The 24,233-nt window shown below is 50.4% G+C and overlaps 1 protein-coding gene across 4 annotated transcripts in view; it reads right to left on the reverse strand.

Moving 5' to 3' along the window:
• The window catches only part of shq1 (SHQ1, H/ACA ribonucleoprotein assembly factor), a 38,815-nt gene that overhangs the window by 8,794 nt on the left and 5,788 nt on the right, over nucleotides 1-24,233 (reverse strand). For all 4 annotated transcript variants that reach the window (XM_060068576.1, XM_060068579.1, XM_060068578.1 and 1 more), the window contains exons 8-11: nucleotides 20,313-20,470; nucleotides 16,316-16,369; nucleotides 14,182-14,305; nucleotides 3,217-3,337 (exon numbers count right to left, since the gene is read on the reverse strand). In XM_060068576.1, coding sequence (XP_059924559.1) covers nucleotides 3,217-3,337; nucleotides 14,182-14,305; nucleotides 16,316-16,369; nucleotides 20,313-20,470 — 457 coding nt within the window. The remainder of the gene's footprint in view (nucleotides 1-3,216; nucleotides 3,338-14,181; nucleotides 14,306-16,315; nucleotides 16,370-20,312; nucleotides 20,471-24,233) is intronic.

Below are 24,233 nucleotides of genomic sequence, written 5' to 3' on the forward strand. Positions count from 1 at the left end.
GAGGGGTGGGGGGCATGTTAGGTCAAGCTGACATTGGGATCCACTGTACCGAAGTGGGGGTGGAATGTTGGGGGGTTGGGGGGGGGGATGGGTGAGGAGAGCAGTTTGCTAGAGGAGGCCGAGGAGGAGGCATTCACCCTCAGATGAACCCCTTTTCTCCCCTCCCCCACGCCAACCCACCGCCCTACCACCACAAGCCCCGCCGAAAATAAATGCACGCACACGCACATCAGCATGCACGTGCAAATGCAAACCCAAACGCAAAAGCGCACACACAAACATACACACGCAACAAATGAGCGTATGCAAGGAGAAACACACATGCAAAGGTAAACACACACAGCCTGTAAATCATCTAGCTAAAACACACGTCTCCTGATGCCAGTCAATGATGATGATTCATTTGCAGTTGCAATGATTAATTGCAGTGGCGACAATAATTAAAATGTCCTTAGCAGCTCTATATTTGTACAAGGATGATTCAGTGATTCGTGAGTTTTCGTGGGCGGGGGAAAAAAAGTACTCGAGGAAACGAGAGGGAAGTTGGTTTGGACTGTGGTAGTGTTTGTGTGTGTGTGTGTGTGCTTGTGTGTGTGTGTTTGTCTATTTGTAAGTGGATGTGTGTGTGAGAAAGTATTTGTCTGTGTGCGCGCATGTGTGTGTGTGTGTGTGTAAGATTGTGTGTGCATTTGTGTGTGTGTGTGTGTGTGTGTGGGAGAGTGTGTGTTTGTGTGTGTGCGTCTTCAAGTCCCTGTAGACCTTTTATCGTGTCTGCATCTGGGCGTCGAGCCTACAACATCAGACACACATTTTTCAAACTGGGCTTTTCTCCAAAACGAGCGTACCACTAAACCCGAGCCGAGGCCAAAAGCACAGAAGAAGAAATACACACACACACACACACACACACACACACACACACACACACACACACACACACACACACACACACACACACACACACACACACACACACACACACACACACACACACACACACACACTCTGAGTAATGTGCTCAGAGCCTTGCAGTTGGAATGTCCTAGTAATTCTTAAGCATGCACCAGGGAGAGACAGATACAGAGAGAGAAACAGAGACAGACAGACACGAGAGACAGAGAGAGAGACAGAAGATAGAAAAAAGGAGAAAGAAACAGAGAGAGAAACAGAGAGATTAAGAAACAGAGTTGGAGAGAGATACAGAGAGAGAGAACACAGACAGACAGACAGAGACACATAGAGACAGAGACACAGAGAGAGAGCGAGAGAACAATCGAGGGAGCGAGAGAGAGAGGTGGTTCTAACATCGTTTGGGAGGGATACTGTGCTGACCAGGCATATTGAGCCCCCCCACTCAAACCAGCCCGGGAGTGTGTGAGTGTGTGAGTGCAGAGATGTTGTGAATTATTTGATCAGTAGAGTCTGGCTGCAGCGGAGACGGAGAATAGCAGAGGCTCTTAAAGAGCAAAAAGCAAAAGGAGGAGGCAGGGGAGGAAACCATGAAGGCATCTTTGTGGGCTGTATCTCATCATTTGGTCCCGTCGTCACCGCACACCCTCATCTCACGTCCAAACGCACTTCTAACTTCAACCAGCGGTTGTTTGAAGTTCTGAATGATGGACGAATGATAAATCAATTCACCGTCGCCAGGACAAAAGGCCGTGAGGCATATCATTCCCCCATCTTCCCCTTCTGCCCCATCCATCCTCCATGGACAACCCTGTGCCTTTCATCTCTGCAGAGAGGGCGGCGACGGCCATTTCATCCCCCTCACATCACACATTGGAACCCTTGTGTGTGTGTGTGTGTGTGTTAGTGTTTGGGGGTGGGGGAGAAACAGACCGAGAAGAAAAGAGGGGGAGGCAGAACGATAGCGACACAGAGAGATAGTTATCCAGAGATGGAGAGATACAGAGGTCCAGAGAGATGTATAGAGAGAGAGATACAGGAAAGAGACTGAGAAATACAGAGGGAGAGAGGGATAGAGAGTGAGATGGCCATGATCCTTTGAGCTACCTGCTGTGTAACAAATGGTTCATCTAATCCAGTCCTCTGGGGCACTATGGCATCATGGGAGCTGAAACTGTACTTTACTTTTCCACCATGCAGGTACTGCTCCAAGGATGAAGTCTCACAAATGTTTGTTCGTGTGTATGCCCTTCTGTAGTGTGTGTGTGTGTGTGTGTGTGTGTGTGTGTGTGTGTGTGTGTGTGTGTGTGTGTGTGTGTGTGTGTGTGGGTGTTTGTGTGTGTGCTTGTACGGGTCAGAATATTCAATTATTCGTTCCCGAGGGTCAAAATCGATTTTAACATTTGGACCGTTAGCATTTTTTCCCATTTAAATACAAAGTTTTTCACAAGCCGTAACTTTGATTCCCTTGTAACGCCTGAGGGTTTGACTAATACCTGGAACAATAGAGTACTAAAGTGAAAACGTCACATTGTCCTGGCAACCAGATTCTCAGTTCTAAACATCCGAACGAGAGATGGCGTTTTCCCATTGCTGCCATGTGTTGTTTCTTTCAATATGAAAATAAATCAATTTCAAGAGGTGAAAATCACTACCAATCGAAACATGTCGAGGCTTTCATGTATTCCCCTGGGGTATTAAAAGGAAAAGTTTGACGACGCTACGATTTGGCAACGGGAGGTATTCTAGTCCGGTCAGCTATGCACCAGAGAGCTAACGTTATGCATTGTACATATTTATAATTCGAAATTCATCCCAGCCTTTATACAACAGATACTCTATAGTCTACCGCGTTGTCTGATTACAGTTTAATTCATTTTCCACAATTTGCCAGCTTTCGTTTTGAAGACCGAATCACCGCGCCATTCGTTTCAATGGGATTCGCGACGGTCTATACTATCAACATAAAGTGTACATATTTATAATTTGAAATTCGTCCCAGCCTTTATACCACAGATACTATAGAGTCTAAAGCATATAACCGTGTTTTCTGATTACAGTTTACTGCATTTTTCAGAACAAACAACTTGACTCAAACTACTTAGCAGGTAGTTGTTTATTTGCGTTTAAGATATTAAGTGATATCTTGCCGATCTTCCATGGCTGCCTTTGTGAATGTCGGCACACATCGAATAATCGATTCATACTTTCATACCACCAACAGATTATTCGACCATGAAAATGTTGAGTTATTCACATCCCTAGTATGGGTACGTGTGCGTGTGCGTGCGTGCGATTGGAACTCACTTGACTCTCTGGATCCAGATGCAGTAGTCTGTGATGTACAGGTCGTTGAGGATGTAGGCGGGGTCGTTCTGCCGGAACACTCGGTGGATGTCCAGCAGGCACTTCAGGACACAAGCTTTGCCTGCACACAGGACAGTACAGGACAACAGCCCCGCAATGGACTTTGAGTATTTGGTGTCACACTCACACAATGGTGAATAGGCTACTGGCAAAGAGACAGATCTCGATAACATTATAAACGGCCTCCACTCTGCCCACCCACTCTTCGAACAAAACCCTCTTAAGAGAGATCTGGATAGCTGGAGGTTAGTTTGTTTTTGCCTTCTACGAAGCGAGGCAGGATAGTGGTACGGGTGTTTGACTTCCAGCTGAAAGCTTTGGGGTGAGACCCCCCCAAGACCACGTTCTACATGTGGGTATCCTTGGGCATAATTCCCTCCCTCCTTCCGTCACATAGGGGACAAAATAAACATGAACTGTAAGTCATTTTTTGACGAAAGCGTCTGCTAAAATGACGTCACTACAAAAGTTGTACTACGCACAAAGCGACTTGGGAAAAACATTCTTATAAATTGGATTACGCCCGTAGTACAAGGGTAATCTCTTGTTCTGCGTCTTGCATCAAACACAATTCGCCAGTGTTTCCAATAACGCGCCTCTATTTAATCTCTGCGCTTGGGGTCCATTCCTTTGGGCAAAGGAAGGGCTCATTACATTCCTAAGCTATGTCTGTCTGCCTCTCCCCCCCTGTAGGCGACAAACAAATGCAGCCGCTCGGCTAATTTAGAGCTCCAGCAGACGCTACGCTCATTCCCTGCTACGGGGGGAGCGGGGGGAAGATGAGAGGCTAGCATTCGCAGGCTAGCGTTGGCTGCAGCTAAAGAGAATGAACTCTAAGCCATCGTTTGATCCCGGACCATTGACTGGGAGAGCAGCACTTGTGAGAAGAAGAGAAAAAAACAGGGCCCAGGCATTTCTGGCTCAAATCAGCCATATAAATAGCATTGTGGTGTGACCAACAATGCGAGTGAGGGCAAAGAGGAAAAAAAAATAAACTGAAAAGACTGAACTGAAAGAAAAAAAAAAGATAAATGGGAAAGAAATGGGAAGAAGAAAAAACGTTCTTCTGCGCCTCCGCCAAAGCTGGCTGGCTGGAGCGAGAGACATTCCAGACCAATCAAAACAAACGACGTGCCACTTGCATCGCGGGAAAAACTTCAAGACAAACATTTGGTTTCTATTTTTTGAGAGGAAGAGTGTGTTTTTATGGGTGAGTGTGAGGGAAAGAAGGGAGCGAGAGAGAGGGGCTCTGTCTTCAGATGAAATCTCCCATCTCCTGCTCAGAGCAGCAGCTTCTCTCTCAGTGGAGAAACACAAATAATTCACCAGAGAGAGAGAGATGGAGATGGAGATGGAGAGGAAGGCTTGTTCTCTTCAACCATTAAACCTATTTGTATTTGTCCATTTGGCTACACTGAAACATAAGCCACCTGCTCTCCAAAGTTGGCCAGCTTGTCAAAGAATGGGGAACCAAATGATATGTGACCATAACAGAATATAAAACATAAACCGTGATTAAGGCTGTCCCTCCTGGAAGCATATGAACAGTTGAAAAGCAGAACACATAACAAAGACCCATCAAAGAGACTGAGGGCCCTATTTTAACGGTCTGAAACGCAGATGAGAAGCGCCAAGCGGAAGTAGCTTTGTGGGCGGTTCTATGGCGATGTTGCTATTTTACCGGCCCATAAATGACTCTTGCGCCTGGCGCAAATCGAGAAAATAGTTGGTCTGAAGTAGCCTAATTAGCAGTAGGTGTGGTTTGGGCGTAACGTGCAATAAACCAATGAGAGTGCCATCTCCCATCCCCAGTAAGAGCCATGAGCACATTTGAATCCGACGAGTTGATATTTTGACAGCGCGTCTGCAGTCTCCGATGAGACAGATGCATGACTCCATGAATTTCAAACTTCAAATGGCTCAGTTTATGGCCAAATAATATGGCCTAATTCACACATGGAATAGCGTTTTCTTCCACAACTTCAGAAACAGAGTCCTCAAATAGATTTCGGCAAAGAAAACTTGATATGCGGTAACTGTGGTTCTATTTAATGATACACGCAATACATTAACAAACATCGTTTCTTATCAGTACTGTATGCATTATCCTTATCGACTTGTGTTCCTAATATGCATGTGTCCCCCCGTTAATATATATTGCTATGGACTGTATTATGCGTTACGTGTTTAGTTTGCGTGTGTTTAAACAGATGGATGCACACAAGCGTGCCCGCTTTCATTAATTATTTTACACATACACACACACGCGCGCCCACATTCATTCATTCTTTTGAAAACTCACTCGCGGTAAAACAATGTTTTCTCACGATCAAATACTCATCAATCCTAAAAGTTATGGGCATGTACACAATGACTGTGTCAAGAAAATATGTGTTTGCTGTACGGTGTTTGCAGATGAATTGTTCTATTTCATTCTTACTGACCGCCAGAGGCAGTTCTTAACACTGGATGTTATCCATCGCATGCGCAGGTTGAGTATTTAATATCAACAAAGTCACACGTGAACGGGGACGACGTCGGGCCGCCCGTACATATAAGCCCATGTCACTCTCCAAGATGTCCCTTGTATCTTCTCACAGTAGCGAATACAGGTTTAGAGTACGAAATAAGCTTGTTTTCCAACGTGCTAAGAATTTTCTAACCTAATTCTTGTCTTATTCTGTCCATCCACAAGTGGGTTTCCATCCAGCCTTGTAATGTGTTCCTACACACAACTCTACTATACAACTACAAGCATATTGTTGAGCAATGCCATCGCTGCAACAGTCCAATGAGGAAATTGACCATGAAACAAGATTGAACCATGACGCGGCCCACCCCCTAATCACCAGCCAATCGAAGCTAGACACAACCAACCATCAAATAAATCAGGACCCTCAGACAGAGGAAAGGAACCTACAACATCGCACTGAAGAAGCGAGAAATAACCCTGCGATGGAGTCTTGTACACATTGACAGACACAAACCCTAGATCTTAAAAAAAATATCAAGTTTGCCATTAAGATCTCCTACTGTGTGGGTGGGTCGTTTGTGCGTGCGTGGGTGTTTGTGTCATGTTCCTCTTGTCTCTAACAAAACAGCACAATTCCCAAAATGCTCTGGGAATAGAGCGAAACAAGAACCCTTCACCACTCTACCAGGTTTGATGAGCAGAATACAACCCCTACAGATAGCAACGGGAAGGTAGAGGGTAGTCCCAGTAGTCACAGAGACAGCAGCAATGTTTCCAAATATCATTTATAGATATCATTTTTTTTTTATCTGCATTCATGGCCACCAAAGGGACAGTGAAGGAAGACAGCAGAGGGAGCTGAGACACGTAATGACGCGTCGACTGCATGTACGGAATCAAACACGGGTCGATATAAGGTCCATTAACTGTGTGCTTAGCCCAATACTGGGTTGGATAGATAATTTATTGTCCGAAAGAGGAAATGGTGCGCACGTTTAAAAACATGGCACACAGGACACAGTACACAAGCAGAATCATGCAGTACAACACAGACACCTGAATACATACAGGCACCAAAAAGAGAGGACTGAGTGCAGTACAACACAGACACCTGAATACATACAGACACCAAAAAGAGAGGACTGAGTGCAGTATAATACAGACACCCGAATACATACAGACACCAAAAAGAGAGTGCCGGACTGAGTGTGGCTGTTGAGTGCAAAAACGGCAGAAGGGACAAAGATTTTTGCTAAGCGGGCCCTTCTGCCCTGGAGGGTTCAGGACCTACGTCGTAAGGGGAGGAGGGTGAGGGGCTGGTGGAAGGACTGGTCTGAGCAGCCCAGTTCTCTCATCGATTTCTTTCCTCTGCCTGTCCTTCTCGCTCGCTTTCTCTCTAGCTCCTTTCACAGAGCCAGTTTTGCGGCGGTACTCTTCCGCCAGTAAGCCGGCAGCGGAGGAGTTAGGAGGCCGATACGACGTCTGCGTCGTTCTGCCTTGAAAAGCTCCCCTGATGTCTCTTCTATATCGGCTCCAACTTATTTTTCTGAAAGTGCAAACAAGGTCGCTCGCATCCATCCGCCGTTGCACTGTGACGCACCAACATGTTGTTTATGACTCGCAGCCCCATTGCCGGTGTTTGAAGAGTGGTATCGATGTGCACGGCTGGCAAAGGCAGCTTTATCTGCCATAACTGTTATGAAGGCCGTGTGTGATGTCTGTGTTATACGCCACTCCAGACGCTGAAATTATCTGTTCATATTGCCTTTGAATCAGGAATGCCGGGAAGCATTGGTGCGGTGCCGGCTTTGTTCGGTTACGGTTAAAAAAAGCGGCAGCCGGCTTAATGATGGATCAGTTTCACAGTAATATAGCGGGCTCTCTGCACGAAAGGGGTTGCTCTCGCTCCCTCCAGGCCAAGCAGGGGGTGGCAGGCTTTGCCCTCCATCCCTCCGCTTAAGAGCTGCCCAGCGGGCCGCCTAAAGGCCTCCTTCAGATGTCAGACACACTGTTCAATATGAACAGTGTGTCGTCGTCGTCCCCCCCCCACCACTGCTCTGCTCCACTCCATTCCCTCCGGCCAGATAACATCAGCTCCCCGAGGCCTTAACCTGCAGTGTGGTCGCTAATGGGTTTGTTTTACTAATGCCGAGAAGTGCTTGCCCTTTGTTGCTGCTTTAAATTAAGAGCGGGGAGAAAGTGTTTCCACCCCTGCCCTTTCCGGACGGATTAATTACGGGAGTCCAGTTTAGTCTAACAGATGGAATTACCGCAGGACTTTTGTACTTTAGGAGGAAGGCCCCTATTTGCTCACACTTTCTCGGAATTGAGACCAAGAGGCGATTAGGAAGTGAAACTAATACTGCTAAATGACTCAATTATAATAAATAGACATGTCTCAAAAATATTGCTTACTTCAGTTTTCCCAGCATTCAAATAATCACTTCATTAACAGTCAAGATAGCTGTGATGAACCCAGTGCATGCTCGCTGCGGGGTTTGCGATGGGAGGTGAAGACTGCTAAAGTGAACGATGGTTAAGGTGTGATGAGAGAGGCAGGGGTGGCTGAGTCTCACTTTCTCCATGACACACACCACTGCCTGCCCCAATCAACTAATCTTCCCGCCTAATGAAGCATGGAAATGCTAATCTGGGGGGGGGGGCGAAAGGCCCTTTAACATGCCGTCATTTACACGTGTTGGAATCACGGCGGGCCGGGTGATCCTGGCTCTCCAGCAGCAGACTGTGTTTACAATGCCCGGGGGTTTGTCGTCCCACGGGGGCTTTGATTTAAAGACTATTCCCTGGCTCTGCCGTATCAGAGTCAACAGTCCATTCTCAGCTGATCCACACCGCTCTCCCTCCCTTCCTCCCAGGCTCTCTCTCTCCCTTCCTCGCCTGCTCTCTCCCTCCCTTCCTCCCTTCCTCCCAGGCTCTCTCCCTCCCTCCCTCCCTCCCTTCCTCCCAGGCTCTCTCCCTCCCTCCCTCCCTCCCAATGCCTCGCCGGTGTGGAGCGGAGGGGAATAGGAGGACTTTGGTAGCCCTGGCTGGAACCCGCGTTGTGTTGGTTGGCGGAGAGAGAGACCTGTTGGCAGCAACGCGCCGCCGGGCTGTCTGTTTAACAGTACCATATAAATAAACTGGGAGAGAGAGTCAGAGAATGGGGGGGAGGAGGGATAAAGCAGGGAGAAGGAGCAAGAGAGTAAGGAGAGAGAAACAGAAAGACTGATAGCGAGAGAGAAATATGTTAGTTACCATGCCAATGAAGCCTTTGGAGAATGTGAGAGCAGAGCGAGGGCAGACAGAGAGAACGAGAGTGAGAGGGAGCTGCGAGAGGGAGGACAGAGCCAGGACGAGAGTGAGAGAACGAGAGAGGGAGCTGAGAGAGAGGGAGGACAGAGCCAGGGCGAGAGTGAGAGAGAGAGGTGAGAGAGAGGGAGGATAGAGCCAGGGCGAGAGTGAGAGAAGGGGAGAGAGGGAGCTGAGAGAGAGGGAGGACAGAGCCAGGGCGAGAGTGAGAGAACGAGAGAGAGCTGAGAGAGAGGGAGGACAGAGCCAGAGCGAGAGTGAGAGAACGAGAGAGGGAGCTGAGAGAGAGGGAGGACAGAGCCAGGGCGAGAGTGAGAGAGGGAGCTGAGAGAGAGGGAGGACAGAGCCAGGGCGAGAGTGAGAGAACGAGTGAGAGGGAGCTGCGAGAGGGAGGACAGAGCCAGGACGAGAGTGAGAGAACGAGAGAGAGAGAGGGAGCTGAGAGAGAGGGAGGACAGAGCCCGGGCGATAGTGAGAGAACGAGAGACAGAGAGGGAGCTGAGAGAGAGGGAGGACAGAGCCCGGGCGAGAGTGAGAGAACGAGAGAGAGAGAGGGAGCTGAGAGAGAGGGAGGATAGAGCCAGGGCGAGAGTGATAGAACGAGAGAGAGGGAGCTGAGAGAGAGGGAGGACAGAGCCAGGGCGAGAGTGAGAGAAGGAGAGGGAGCTGAGAGAGAGGGAGGACAGAGCCAGGGCGAGAGTGAGAGAAGGAGAGAGAGCTGAGAGAGAGGGAGGACAGAGCCAGGGCGAGAGTGAAAGAACGAGAGAGAGGGAGCTGAGAGAGAGGGAGGACAGAGCCAGGGTGAGACTGAGAGAACGAGAGAGGGAGCTGAGAGAGAGGGAGGACAGAGCCAGGGCGAGAGGGAGAGAAGGAGAGAGGGAGAGGGAGCTGAGAGAGAGGGAGGACAGAGCCAGGGCGAGAGTGATAGAACGAGAGAGAGGGAGCTGAGAGAGAGGGAGGACAGAGCCAGGGCGAGACTGAGAGAACGAGAGAGAGGGAGCTGAGAGAGAGGGAGGACAGAGCCAGGGCGAGAGTGAGAGAACGAGAGAGGGAGCTGAGAGAGAGGGAGGACAGAGCCAGGGCGAGAGTGAGAGAACGAGAGAGGGAGCCGAGAGAGAGGGAGGACAGAGCCAGGGTGAGAGTGAGAGAAGGAGAGAGGGAGAGGGAGCTGAGAGAGAGAGGGAGGGAGGACAGAGCCAGGGCGAGAGTAAGAGTACGAGAGAGAGAGAGAGAGAGAGGACAGAGGCAGGGCAAGAGTGAAAGAAAGAGAAAGAGAGACAGAAAGAGAGAGGGCCGGAATTGAAAAAGAGGACAGGAAGAGAGTGAGCGAGAGTGAAAGATAAAGAGAATCTGGAGACAGATGACACATCCTGTCGCCCACTGCTTACAGGCAGACCAGAAGAAGTTGTTTGGATGCAAATTACAGGAACCCTATTTCCATGTCAAACGTGGCGGGCGACGGAGCCCTACTTGGTGGCGTATTATTTGATCTGACGGAGGCTGTGGTGTTAAGCCCTGACCCTCAAAGCTTACCAGAGCCTACAAAGGAAGCTATCGACTGGTCAGTGTGTGCTTGGGTTCTAGGGGGACATTAACAGTGTGGGGTTAAGCACTCAATGTGACCCAAATGCGTTCCTGTGGGTTGGGGGGGGGGGTGGTGTGTGTGTGTGTGTGTGTGTGTGTGTGTGTGTGTGTGTGTGTGTGTGTGTGTGTGTGTGTGTGTGTGTGTGTGTGTGTGTGTGTGTGTGTGGTAACCCGGTGCTCGGTTGGACCAGGTTCCACGGATGAACGACACTTTTAGCGTGCGGATACCCCGTTAAAGGCATTTATTTACAATCAACTTAAATCAAACAAGGAGCTTGCGGTCTATAGGGCCTCCGTGGGCCTCTAGCCTCTCCCGGACACGAGCACTTCCTCCTTGCTCCCGTGCCGTGCTGTGCTGTCCTGGACCTCCTTTTAAGATGGCTCCTCTGCCACCGGCCAGGTGTCCACCAATCACCCTGATTGGGGAGGCGGAAGGGATGTTCTCCGTCGCCGGCTGGTTGGTGGGGGTTGGTATACCCCGTCCTTCACGATCCCTCGGGCCCGTCCAGGCCGAGGTTTACATGGCGGGATGCCACACTCCTCCACCCTTTGACCAAGCCTCAGGTAGACGAGGGACCCGCCCAGGCAGGTATCTCGACGGGGCCGGGTGTCTCCTGCGGCGGCGGCTGCGTCCCTCGCGGCGGCGCCGGCCGCATCCCTTGCCGCGACGGCAGCCGCATCTCTCACCGCGACGGCAACCGCATCTCTCCTGCCCCGGGACTCTAGTGCCGGGTCCCAAAACCGGCGGAAAATCGGGCAGTCCCTCCCGATTACCAACGGGACCGGTAGGTGGGGAACAATCCCCGCCCGGATCGTGAAAACTCTGTGTGGGGTGCGGACAACCACGTGGCACGTTGGGTACGTCCGGGTGTCCCCGTGGACGCAGGCCACCTCCATTGGTTCCCCTGCCTTCCCACCCGCCAGGTCGGGGCGAAGGAGGGTAACCACACTGCCGGTGTCCAGGAGGGCCTGCGTGTCCCGGTTCATCACCCGCGCCGGGATGGTCGGACTACCGGACGTTCCCTGCGCCCAGCAGGTCGCCAGCATACAGGGCCGACCCGTCCCCACGTCCGCGTCGGCCGGCGGCGCCGTCCCGTCCCGGCCTTGCGCTGCGGCCTTCTCTCCCGCGGCGGCCTCGCGCTGCGGCCTTCTCTCCCGCGGCGGCGGCGGCGTCCCTCACGGCGGCGGCGTCGGCGTCCCTCGCGGCGGCGGCGGCGTCTCTCGCGGCGGTGTCGGCGTCCCTCGCGGCGGCGGCGGCGTCCCTCGCGGCGGTGGCGGCGTCCCTCGCGGCGGCGTCCCTCGCGGCGGCGTCCCTCGCGGCGGCGTCTCTCGCGGCGGCGGCGGCGTCTCTCGCGGCGGCGTCTCTCGCGGCGGCGGCGGCGTCTCTCGCGGCGGCGGCGTCTATCCCGTCCGGGTTCGGCATACCGTATGGGTGGGGTACTTCACCGGGGGGTCGTAGTGGGATCTTCAGCTTGCCTGCATTCTCCACCATATGTGGTAACCCGGTGCTCGGTTGGACCAGGTTCCACGGATGAACGACACTTTTAGCGTGCGGATACGCCGTTAAAGGCGTTTTTATTTATTTACAATCAACTTAAATCAAACAAGGAGCTCGCAGTCTCTAGGGCCTCCGTGGGCCTCTAGCCTCTCCCGGACACGAGCACTTCCTCCTTGCTCCCGTGTCGTGCTGTGCTGTGCTGTCCTGGACCTCCTTTTAAGATGGCTCCTCTGCCACCGGCCAGGTGTCCACCAATCACCCTGATTGGGGAGGCGGAAGGGATGTTCTCCGTCGCCGGCTGGTGGGTGGGGGTGGTATACCCCGTCCTTCACGGTCCCTCGGGCCCGTCCAGGCCGAGGTTTACGTGGCAGGATGCCACACTGTGTGTGTGTGTGTGTGTGTGTGTGTGTGTGTGTGTGTGTGTGTGTGTGTGTGTGTGTGTGTGTGTGTGTGTGTGTGTGTGTGTGTGTGTGTGTGTGTGTGTGTGTGCACAATGTGTTTACGTGTCTGTGTATCACTCACTACGTGAATGTTGGTGTATCCGTACATATCTGGACAAAGTGAACCCAATAACCACTATGCCTGAGGTGTCCTGGGCGAAAGGTTTTCTATGCGCACCTGAAATGGCCGCAAATGTCTGAGCACAGCTGTAAGCCAGAGGTACTCAGTAGTCCGCCTGGTCAACGTCATTAGCCGAAGGCTTGGCCTCAGTGAAAATATCAAGTCTCAAATCACCCACAGGTATGAGAACTAGTGTGCGCAGACTAAAAACAAGGATATATGTCCTGGCACAAAGAAACGATTTGAGAATGAATTGCCCCCGAATGTGTGTGTAAATGGGCTGTCCCGCTCCGGGCCGCCCCGCTCGGTGCAAACGAGGCACCAGACAAGCAAGTAAAAGCAGGATTACAGTAGTTTACAGACGAGTAATAATAATAATAATAATACATTTATTTTAGAGGCGCCTTTCAAGACACCCAAGGTCACCTTACAGAGCATATAGTCATTCAAAACTATGTAAAACAGACTAGGAATAAAAGGAAAACAGAGGTTAAACATGAAGAATAATAATAATTAATAACACTCAAAGCCGCCTAAAGTGAAGGGGGGACCTCACTAACCACCACCAATATGAATGAGTACAGAAGTAGCACCACCTAACCGGTTCCCTATCCAGATTATTACACAGCCGAGGCCCAAGATGGTCTCCTCATTTTTACAGAAGATGTCTGAACAGCAGGAAACGTTCATGGAGAATGTTATTTGGTGATTGGACAGTTTAGTAGCAGATATAAGAGAGATCAAAGGGACAAATGAGGAGTCTGCACCGAAAAGGAAGCGAGCGGCAAATAAATGCGTTTTGGTACATTTATTTCTGTAGCATTGTTCTTTTTGTGTGACTACTGACCATTCGGATGTATTCACATTCCTCTATCTGCTTTATCCCATAATATGATTAATATAACCCTTGTACTCATACCGATTTTTACAGGAATCTGAGAGAATACATAATGCTGAAATAAACACCTAAAATAGGATCTGACAAGCTAGGCCAATGTAATTTGATGGTACATCATCAGGATGTTTTCATAACAGTGCCTAGAATTCTAAATTATTTTTTAACTCCCACAGAGTACCTTCCCCACACAACCAGCAGGTAACATCACATCTATTGAACAACTTTTAGAAGGCTTTAAATTGTGGATCCTTGAGTAGTAACATCATTAGTAATTTGACTAATCTTAATCCATGAAAAGCCTGTTCTACACAATGGACCACTTGGGAGGGGTTTTAAAGGACGGGCAAAACAATGTGCCAACCTTCAATACTTTTGCCGATTAAAGGATACCTGCTGGCCTAAGGTGTGAAATGCAAAACGTTCCTTTTGAAGCACCCCACAGGGACCAATTACCATGGCAACAGAAGGCCCCAGGTGTGAACTGCAAATGTTCCCTTGTTGGCCCCCGAACCTCGTACCTAGCCAGGAGAATCCCAGCCCGTTGTGTGTCATCATGACAACTGCTTGTGCATTTGGTCTCACCTGACTGCAGAATGCGAACGACATCACTGATCGCCATGGTGACCAGGTCAAAGTGCCGGTAGAGTGGGTAGCAGAGGACCCTACGGCCAAACATCACTGTGACCTCCTGCAGGGAGCTGCACGTCTGGGGACATAAGGGGATTGGGGTGTCAGGAAGTCAAGAACCATCCCTCTCAATCCCTCGATAGTTGAGGGGAGAGTTAATAATAAGATAATAGACATAGGGGGGGAGGATATAGCCACAGAGAGCCAGAAGAGATAGGGACAGATATGATAAATAACTAAACTAAGACACAGATGAAGTGAGAGAGAGAGGGAGTAAGGCTATATCAGAGCAATGGTTTAAAGAGTCAAAGGCAAGAGAAAGAGCGATAATAGAGGGGAAGTAAGAGTTATATAATATTAATAGAAAGAGACAAAGGATAGAGAGGGAGTTGAACAGAGAGAGAGAGAGGGGAGACAGAGAGCTGCTTGTTTAAGAGGTTGTGTTAGCGTGCAGGTAGCTTTGTTTGGCAGGGTAGTGTGCGTACCCGCAGCGTTTTTAGCAGGAGAGTAAATAAGGTGCTATCCTGCTCCTCAAGGGGAGATGGAGGGTGGAGGGGGTGTGACACCAGCACACACACACATACACACATGCTCTCTTCCACCGAATGGTGGAAGAGAGAGCGTGCGTGTGTGTGCGTGTGTGTGTGTGTGTGTGCTTGCATTCAAACAAGTCATTATGACAGAAAGTTATAATCATCGATCAAATTGCCAGACAGACACGCAGACAGAGACTCAGACATGAAGACAGACAGACATTGAGGCAGGCAGACAGACACACATGGAGGCAGACGGAAAGAGGGACAGATAGACTTTGAGGTAGACAGACAGACAAGGAGTCATAGAGAGAGACAGACAGATATAGAGGCAGATGGACAGATAGACAATGACATTGAGATGACAGACATGGTGGCAGACAGACGGACAAAGACAAACAGACATGGAGGCAGACAGACGGACGAGGAGGCGGTCAGACGGACCGACAGACACAGAGGTAGACAGAGAGAGAGAGACATGTGGGTGAGATTGTGGTCGGAGAGGCTGGGGTGTTTATTGTTAATTGTGAGAGAATCACAGAAAGCGAGAGAGAAAGAGCGAGCAAGCTATAAATGGAGAAAGAGAGGCAACAGACTGAGAGCTCCTCGCGGCACACAGGTGGAGGGCCTTATCTGCACCTAGGCCCATTAACACGCTACCCTCCCTACACCTCTCCGTGGTCAAGGTCCCAGAGCCCCCCTTCCTCCAGCTGTCCGGTTTAATGGCCCAAAGGATGGGATTAAAAGGTGCTGCTTTGCACGAGCAAATACACACAAACAGTGGCAGAGCCATGTTTTTCCCGCTTACACACGCACCCACATACAGACAAACAGGCACGCAGAGCACGTAGCAATAATGTTGAGGCATCTCACCCCTCAACACCTCATCATTTGACACCGTAAGATGAGAACAGATGCATATCTCTGCTGCCACACAGTGCCCCTCTAATAAGCCAACTCTGCTGTTACCTCCCCCCACACACTTGACACGGATGTTTGAGTATGCAAAAGCAGAAAAAGAACCCGCAGAACAATGTACACCTCAGAGGCTCCAACGGTTCCTGCGGCAAGCTGCGCACGTGAGGCCCTCAGGGCATCCATGCGCACCGTGTCTGAGCATGCACGCATGCACGCACACACACACACACACACACAAACACAGAAAAGCAGGAACGTGTGCTGCTAGGACGCTAGATTGACTCGTCCCAAGCGCCCGTATAGGAGGCAGGGAAACGGGAGAATGGAAACAGGGGGCTTTCAATGTATTTTCCGTGACACATTTTATTTCTGAATGGCGATCATTCAGAACCGCCTACTTCCCTCAAATAGACAACACAGAGGCTGGAAGATGTAGGTTCCGACCTCTTGGCCAAAGGACAGCAGCCATTTGGCTCGACCCTCACAGCGTACTTAAGGCATTGGGGATCTTTACCCTGAAGGGCAGCGGGATCTTTATCCTGGAGGGCACGGGATCTTTACCCTTGAGGGCACGGGATCTTTACCCTGGAGCACCACCTGGTCACGCCGAAACACTTAAGAGAAACAGCCCTTCTCACCTCCAGCCAGCACAGCGTTCCACTCAGCTTCCGGATGGTCCACGGAGATTCCACCTGAGGAGGAGGGGTGGGGCAAGAGAGAGAGAGAGTAAGAGAGAGAGAGAGTTATAGAGTGAGAGACAAAGCGCAACGACCGTTAGTGTAGTCATGGCGACCAGAGTCATGCTGTCCCAAAGTAATAATAATAATAATATATTTAATTTGTAGAGCACTTTAAGAGAGGAAAAAAAAATAAAAATACGGGTTGTTTAAACATATAATGCATAAACAGTAAAAGGGAAATTAGGCTTTTTTAAAAAGATAAGTCTTAAGTTTCTTTTGAAAAACAGCTGTAGTCTGTGGGGCCTTCAGGTGGTCAGGGAGGGCGTTCCATAGTCTTGGGGCAGCAGCGGAGAAAGCCCATGGTGCGGATCTTGGTCTTGGGTGGTCTGAGGGTGTGTGCTGATGCAGAGCGAAGGGTGCGTGAGGTGGTCTGGGGGGTGAGGAGCTCCTGGAGGTAGGGGGGGCATGTCCGTGGATGCACTGGTGGGTTAGGAGGGAGACCTTGAATTCAATTCTGAATGTGACAGGGAGCCAGTGAAGGGATTTGAGGATGGGGGTGATGTATTCAAATTTGCGCACCCTCATCAGGATCCTGGCAGTGCTGTTTTGTATGTGCTGGAGCTTCTGGATGCTCTTGCCAGAGATCCCGATGAGGAGTGCATTGCAGTAATCCAACCTGGAGGAGACAAAGGCGTGGACGAGCCTCTCTGAATCTGTCAGGGTGAGTGTAGGCTGGCGTGTGGCAATGTTTTTGAGGTGGTAGAATGCGGTCTTGCGGAAGTGATTGATGTGGGTGTCATAATTTAGTTGCTGGTCCATTTTAACACCCAGGTTGGTGACAGATATGGAAGGGGGAATGTTTTGGCCAGAGAAAGGGATATTGGTGATGTGGGAGGAGCGGAGCTGATGTGGTGTGCCGATGAGGAAGGCTTCTGTTTTAGAACTGTTTAATTGCAGAAAGTTGAGCTTCATCCACGCCTCTATCTCCTCCAAGCAGGTGGTCAGTGTGGATGTTGGCAGAGGGCATGAAGAAGTGGGGGTGGTTCTGAGGTACAGCTGTGTGTCATCAGCATAGCAATGGTAAGATAACCCATGCCTGCTGATGACGCTGCCCAGGGGAAGCATGTAGATGGAGAAAAGGGTGGGGCCCAACACCGAGCCCTGGGGGACACCACAGGTGACACTGTGGGTGGGTGATTTTGCTTTGCCCAGGGCGACGTGCTCGGTTCTGCCGGTGAGGTAAGAGGTGAACCAGTTGTGTGCATTTCCTGTGAGTCCAATGGTGTATTGCAGGTGGTGGAGGAGGATATTGTGGTCGACTGTGTCAAAAGCAGATGTTAAATCCAAGAACTGAGAAGTGATGGGGAACCGGTGTCTGCTGCCATCAGCAGGTCGTTGGTGACCCTGACCAAAGCAGTTTCTGTACTATGGCCAGGGCGGAAACCAGACTGAAATTTCTCAAACCGATTATTTTGTATGAGGTGGTCCTGAAGTTGTGCTGCAACTATTTTCTCCAGAGCCTTTGACAGGAACGGAAGATTTGAGATGTGCCTGTAGTTGGAGAGAACTTCTGGATCCAGGGTGGGTTTTTTCAATAGTGGTCTGATGACAGCAGTTTTTAATGCAGGTGGGATATGGCCGGCCAGGAGGGAGTGGTTATTGATCTTGGTGATGAGTGGGGAGACGGCAGAGATGTTGGTCTTCAGCGGGGCTGAAGGGAAGGGGTCCAGTGCACAGGTGGACGGCTTCAATTTTCTGATGACGGCCTCCACCTCTTCCTGTGTGACGTTGGAGGAGGAGCTGAGGGGCTGGACAGTCTCAGACAGTGGGTCGACAGTTTGGTGGGGTGAGACAGCAGTGGCGGAGAGGTTTGAGCGGATGTTATTAACCTTTTTTTTGAAAAAGGTAATGTGCATGTTGCACCTCTCCTCAGTGGCCTCAGAGTGGCAGGGTGAAGGGGGTTTGAGAAGGTGGTTAATTGTTGAGAATAGTTGTGGAGTTTGGAGTTACCGGGGCTGTTATTTATGATGGGGGAGTAGAACCTGGCCCGTGCATCCCTCAGAGCTTCTGCAAATGCCCTCTTGTGCTCTCTGTATGCCTGTTTGTGAACAGTCAGTCCAGGGGCCTTGATCCGCCGCTCAAGGACACGCCCAGCCGCCTTCATCTTACGCAGCTCGACGGTGTACCAGGGTGCTGAGCGCGAAAAGGAGACTGACCTGGTTGTTAAGGGGGCGTGGAGGTCCAGGGGACTGCACATGGACTGGTTGTAAAAATCCACTGAGTCAGTAACAGAGAGGCAGTCATCAGAGCCAGAGGAGAGAAGTTGGAGATCCAGGGCCAGGGCATCTGTGTCAATATGTTTTATGTTTCTGAAGTGGATCTGTCGCTTTGGTTTGGAGTGGGGGGGAAGGGAAGGCCAGCTCCATTGACACAACCTTGTGGTCTGAAACACCAAGATCGTAGACCTGTAGGTTGCTGATGGGAGCAGTTTAAGATGACCAGGTCGAGTGTGTGTCCCCTGACATGTGTGGGGACATCGACATGTTGTTGTAGGTTGAGGGAGTCCAGTAGCTGAAGAAAATCAGCAGTGGAATGACATGAGGGGGTGTCGACATGAATATTTAAATCTCCCAGAATTATGGTGTTTGCAGATGTAGTAAAGAGTGTTGTGAGGAGATCAAGTAGTGGTGTAGCTGAATGATGTGTGTGGGAAATTCACTATCTACCCCAGGGGATAGATAGTATGTCAGCCAGAGCTGTAGTAGAGGCCACTACAGCCAGGCACCAGATGGTCGATAACCATATTGAGTATCATAATGAGTATCATAATCGTTTAATAATAAAGTGACTGGATTTCCTCTGTGGAGCTCCTGAGACCAGGGAGAGTGGAATGAAGGTTTTTTTCTGATCGCTGACCACAGTCGGGTAAATAAACTCAACAGCGTGCGACCAGCCTCCTCCGTTATACCAGTTCCCACAGTAACCGTTCTTCTGTCATTACGGCGGTCGGAGTACTGTCGGTCGACCGCTGTTGGAATGCAGCGGCTTTTATAATTTATGACGTGAAAATAGCAAAAATACCAGGACACGGGGGAAGTGATGGGTTACACACAGTCTCTGTTTAACAGATCCAATAGAGGTAGAGGAAACAAAAAGGATTTGTGAAATGAATCCCGGCAGTGAGAAAGAGCAATTCCTCCAACTTGGCCATGATCCACCCACATGGTGTCACTCATTTCTGCAGTTTTTGATTATGCCAATACCAAATGATTGACATGCTATCAATAAGTGAATGAGGAAATTCAACTTGCATTTTCTAATAGATCAATGATTTGAATCACGATTCACCAGCTCTAATCCCAGCCACCCTACAGACTGATATTCACAGACATCTCTGTCTTTAGTTCCCAACCAGTGTGACGCGGGCCTTGACCTTCTCTGGGATTCAGTACACGCCCCTGAAATAGTTTACAGCGACAGCACTGTGCGACTCCAACATTTAGAAATAAGCCCCGAAAATCGAGTTGCGCGGTTGGAATGGCCATCCCCGCCCCAAACATTTTTCAGAGCTGCACGATATCCCGGCAACCACCACCTCTAAACATGTATATGGATAGTTTGTCACCAGGGTTCCCAATTCGAATCGAATCTCCCATACCCAAATCAAAGCGAATACTCATGCAAAAAAAAGGCTGGGGATAGTGGACACCAATTTACATATATTGAAAGTCTGATGTTATCTGTGTGACCTGTTAATTATAAATCCAATGCCTTACACCCCGAACCAGCGCACTTCTGAGCCACCGGTGACTGGAGTCCACAAACGCACGCCGATTATGTCATCGGCTGAAATCTCCAACGATTTTTTTTGGGTTGTGCCTTGAATTTGTTCTTGTGTGCTTCCAGTGGCCGTGAGGGGTCTGGAGGAAGGGAGGGACCGGACGTGTGCGCTCACCGTGGGCTCTCCGTCGGTGAAGCGTTGGTCGTAGGCGTAGGCCAGCAGGACGTCCACCAGGCCCAGCCAGGCGGCCTGGCGGCAGGGCTTGTCCAGCAGGTAGGAGCGGGGGGAGAAGCGCCGCAGCTGGTCCTTGTCCTGGTCCGTGAAGCATACAGCTGCACAGGGAGACACGTGGGTCTTACTAACACACACCAAAGAAGGTAGGGGCGTAGTAGGAGCGAGGACACTCAAGGGTAGGAAGGGTTGAAATTGGTAAACAGAGAACAGATGGACATTTGTATCGTACATGTCAATGTAGGCCTATGATTGCTTGTCTCATAATTGGACATAACCCAGTAGGCAGGTTGGTGTGGGTAGGTTGGTAATTATAAAGACAAGTAGGAAGGTGGCTGGGGTAGGTAGTTAGGCAGGTAGGGGTTTAGTATCACAAGGGTAGAATTGGAATGAAAATAAGGTGTAGAAGCCAAACCTTTTGGCTTGGAGTCACAGACCCCCGAGCCACTTGGCTCCCCTTGCCTAAACGCATATGTAATAGGGGAAAAATTGCGATGGAGCACACCAAATGGGACATTAAATACTGTACACTTTGTTTCCATTGGAGTGAGTCAAGTCTTCCATGGTTGACAATAAACAGCCATGTTGGGGAAAAGACTGAAAGGATCTGCAGGAGAATGCCATGGGCAGGGGATAGCTAGCTCTGTAGGAGAATGCTCTCTGCAGGAACTTGAACTTTCTGTCCTCAGTGGCTCTCGTAACAGCTGAAAGCCATTCTCCCCTCCACTCGGCGAAAGACAAAACCAAATACGAAGCACATGATGACAATGGCTTGCCATTGTGTGTGTGTGTGTCTGTGTCTGTGTGTGTGCGTGTGTTGCCACAGCGCACAAGCCCCTTGCACACTCACAAGCCACATGCACACACACGGCCATCTGCAACCGCAGGCATGCACCCTCACCCATACACACGTGTTGAGATTTCAACACACGCATCTAACTATGAGTGAGATGTGCGGGCGTGCACGGCCACTCTTAAGCAAGTGCACGTGAGCGGAGCCGAGGCCAATCCCCGGAGGCTGCAGTGGAACTTGGCTCTGCAGCTGAAGGAGATTCCTGCTGCATTACGTCATGCCTCTGCTCCCTGCAGACACTACCTGCAGCGCACTCTGCTGCCAACACAGCTGTGGGAGCCGCACGTGCACACACACACACAGGCTTGCACACACACACACACATCGTGGTACAAAACAACGAGGCAGAATACATAATCACACCCATCGGACCAAGACGGCAAGCGAAAGCACGCACACACACACACACACACACACACACACACACACACACACACACACACACACACACACACACACACACACACACACACACACACACACACACACACACACACAAAATAGTAAGAGAAAGCTCCCACAGAGCAGACTGTAGCACATAACGACAAGGTGGAATACATAATCATAGCCACCAGACACCACCACAGCAGCATAGTAACAGAAAAAACACACACACACACACATACACAAACAGAAAGGCACAACAAAGGGAGGCAGAAACCACACACACAAAAAGGGAGAGACACATGTGTACCAACATAAGCAAGCTTCCAGAAAACCCTAACACAAAACAGAGAGGAACACAATAGAGAAACATGCAGAGGCCACTTAGAGCCACACACACACACACACACACACACACACACACACACACACACACACACACACACACACACACACACACACACACACACACACACACACACACACCCACACACACCCACCCCTCCTCCATTGGGATTGAGAGAAGGAGGGATGGCGGGTGGCAGGAGCATCCCTGTGCCCTGTATGCAGCACTCCTCCTCCTCCTCCCCCTCCCCCTCACCATGACAGTGCGCTGAGTGCAGAGGAGCAGCTTGGGATGTGATGAAGGCTTTGCCGTCGTCTTTGAGTCACGATGAGAAACACTCCCATTAAACAGCAGCGCTTAGGAGGCTGTGTGGTGTTGTTGATGCCTCACCAACTGGCAACATGAACACGCTGGTAACTGCATTTGAAGGCACTTAATAAGCAGAAGACGCCTTGGAGTGTGGGGGGGACGCATCGAGTATTCCAGAGTTGCTGCGTTAGGGTGTGACATGAAAGCAGCCCCGACATCAGGTGTGTTAAAATATGGGCCGTTTTTCTCTACATCGTACCCCAGAGCTCTGGGGTGAATTATTTAATGTATTCATAATTACACATGATATACGTCTAATGTTGCTTAGTTCATCAAAAGCAATGGGCCAATCAAGCATTTTTAAGTGGATGATTAATTGGCTCTGGCCTTAATGGGAGCGAGGGTTGCACTGATGATGGAGTGTTTTAACACCCGGACCCATTTCCAGCAATGGAGACCGGGCCGCCACAGGCTCATTGGTGTTGTCTACATGGGTCCCACGTCCCTGCTGATAAGAGGGGTAGGGTGTTTGGCTGGTGGGTGTCCCTCAGGCTTAAGGGGATGGGTTTGGTATGTCGCAGTATCTTCAAACTGCCCAAGGGTTAAAAAAGGACACCATGGGTTTAGGTAATGGGTTGTGTGTGGTTGGAGTTGGTGGGGGGGACTTAGTATGGTCATAAGGTGTGTTGGAAAATCCAGACTGAACCACTTGAAAAGGCCACGGTAGAGCCGTACTTAAATGTGAAAAGACTGCACCCCATAGGTCAGCATGTGATAGGAAGCAGAGTAAAGCTTATCTTAATGTGTCCAAAGGTCACCGTAACACTCTCCACATCTGAGTATAGTCACAACAAAGTGGCCCCCAGGTAGGGGGAGGGAGAGAGAGAGAGAGAGAGAGAGAGAGAGAGAGAGAGAGAGAGAGAGAGAGAAGGCCGTCAGGTCCGTTTAGCGGGGGCCCGGTGTGAACCGGGGCCCCTGGTGGACAGCTGGGGGCTGTCAGCATATACCCCCAACGCAGGAAGAGACACAAAAGGGGCCCGTTTCTACTTCATTAGCACTTGTGTCCGCGTCCATCTGTCACTTGATGTATCTATCAGACATGGCCGAGGTGAGCGCCGGCAGGGGGCAAAACAAAACCACAGAGATCTGTGAAGGCCCAAGAACTGTGCCAAACTACAGCTTAAAGTGTGCTTTATCAACGACCCGAGGACGCTGAATTAAATAGAATAAAACTAAAAAAACAGCTCCGATCTGTGACAGAAGCAGTTGGCCTGGTCCGGCCGGCGCCGCGGCCGTGCTCAGCCGGGGCTAATGCTGTTGAACCTGTCAATCAAGCCATTAGCTTTAATTTGGCCCATTTATCCGCGCACGGGCTGCTGAGGCAAGCACTCCGTCTCTCAGGACGCAGTGTGAGGCGAGGGATAGAGAGAGGTGGAGAGACAGAGGGATGGGGAGGGAGTGAGGCAAAGAGGGGGAAATGGAAGAGGAGAAGGGAGGGGGAGGGAGGCAGATAGGAATAATGGAGAGGGGGAGTACCGATGTGGGGAGAGAGAGGGACGGGGAGGGAAATAGAGAGGGCAAGGAAGGAAGGAAGAGAGGGAGAGCGAGGCAGGGAGAGGGGCAGAGATAAAAAAAGAGAGTGCGTGAGTCGGAGGGAGGGAGTCACACAGATAGATAGATGGAGGGAGGCATGGAGAGATGGAGACAGATGGAGCGTAATGCTCTGCTGAAGCAGGGCCCTGTTTGTAGCTAATGGCGTGTGCATCTGAGGGATAGACGCTCCTCCATAATCGGCCACCGGTGGCGGAGGAGTGCGGCTCTCTCTAAAGCCCCGGCTGGAAACACCCTCTCCTGTGTTAATGCTGACGGTTTGATGTGCTGTAACCTCCCCCAGCACCCACCTCATGCCATATAACACTCGTGCACCATCAGTCAGTCGGAGCTCGGAGCTGTGTGCCCGGTAAAGTAATTG

This window comes from Gadus macrocephalus, chromosome 13, assembly GCF_031168955.1.
Source record: "Gadus macrocephalus chromosome 13, ASM3116895v1".
In the NCBI taxonomy this organism is placed as follows: Eukaryota; Metazoa; Chordata; class Actinopteri; order Gadiformes; family Gadidae; genus Gadus; species Gadus macrocephalus.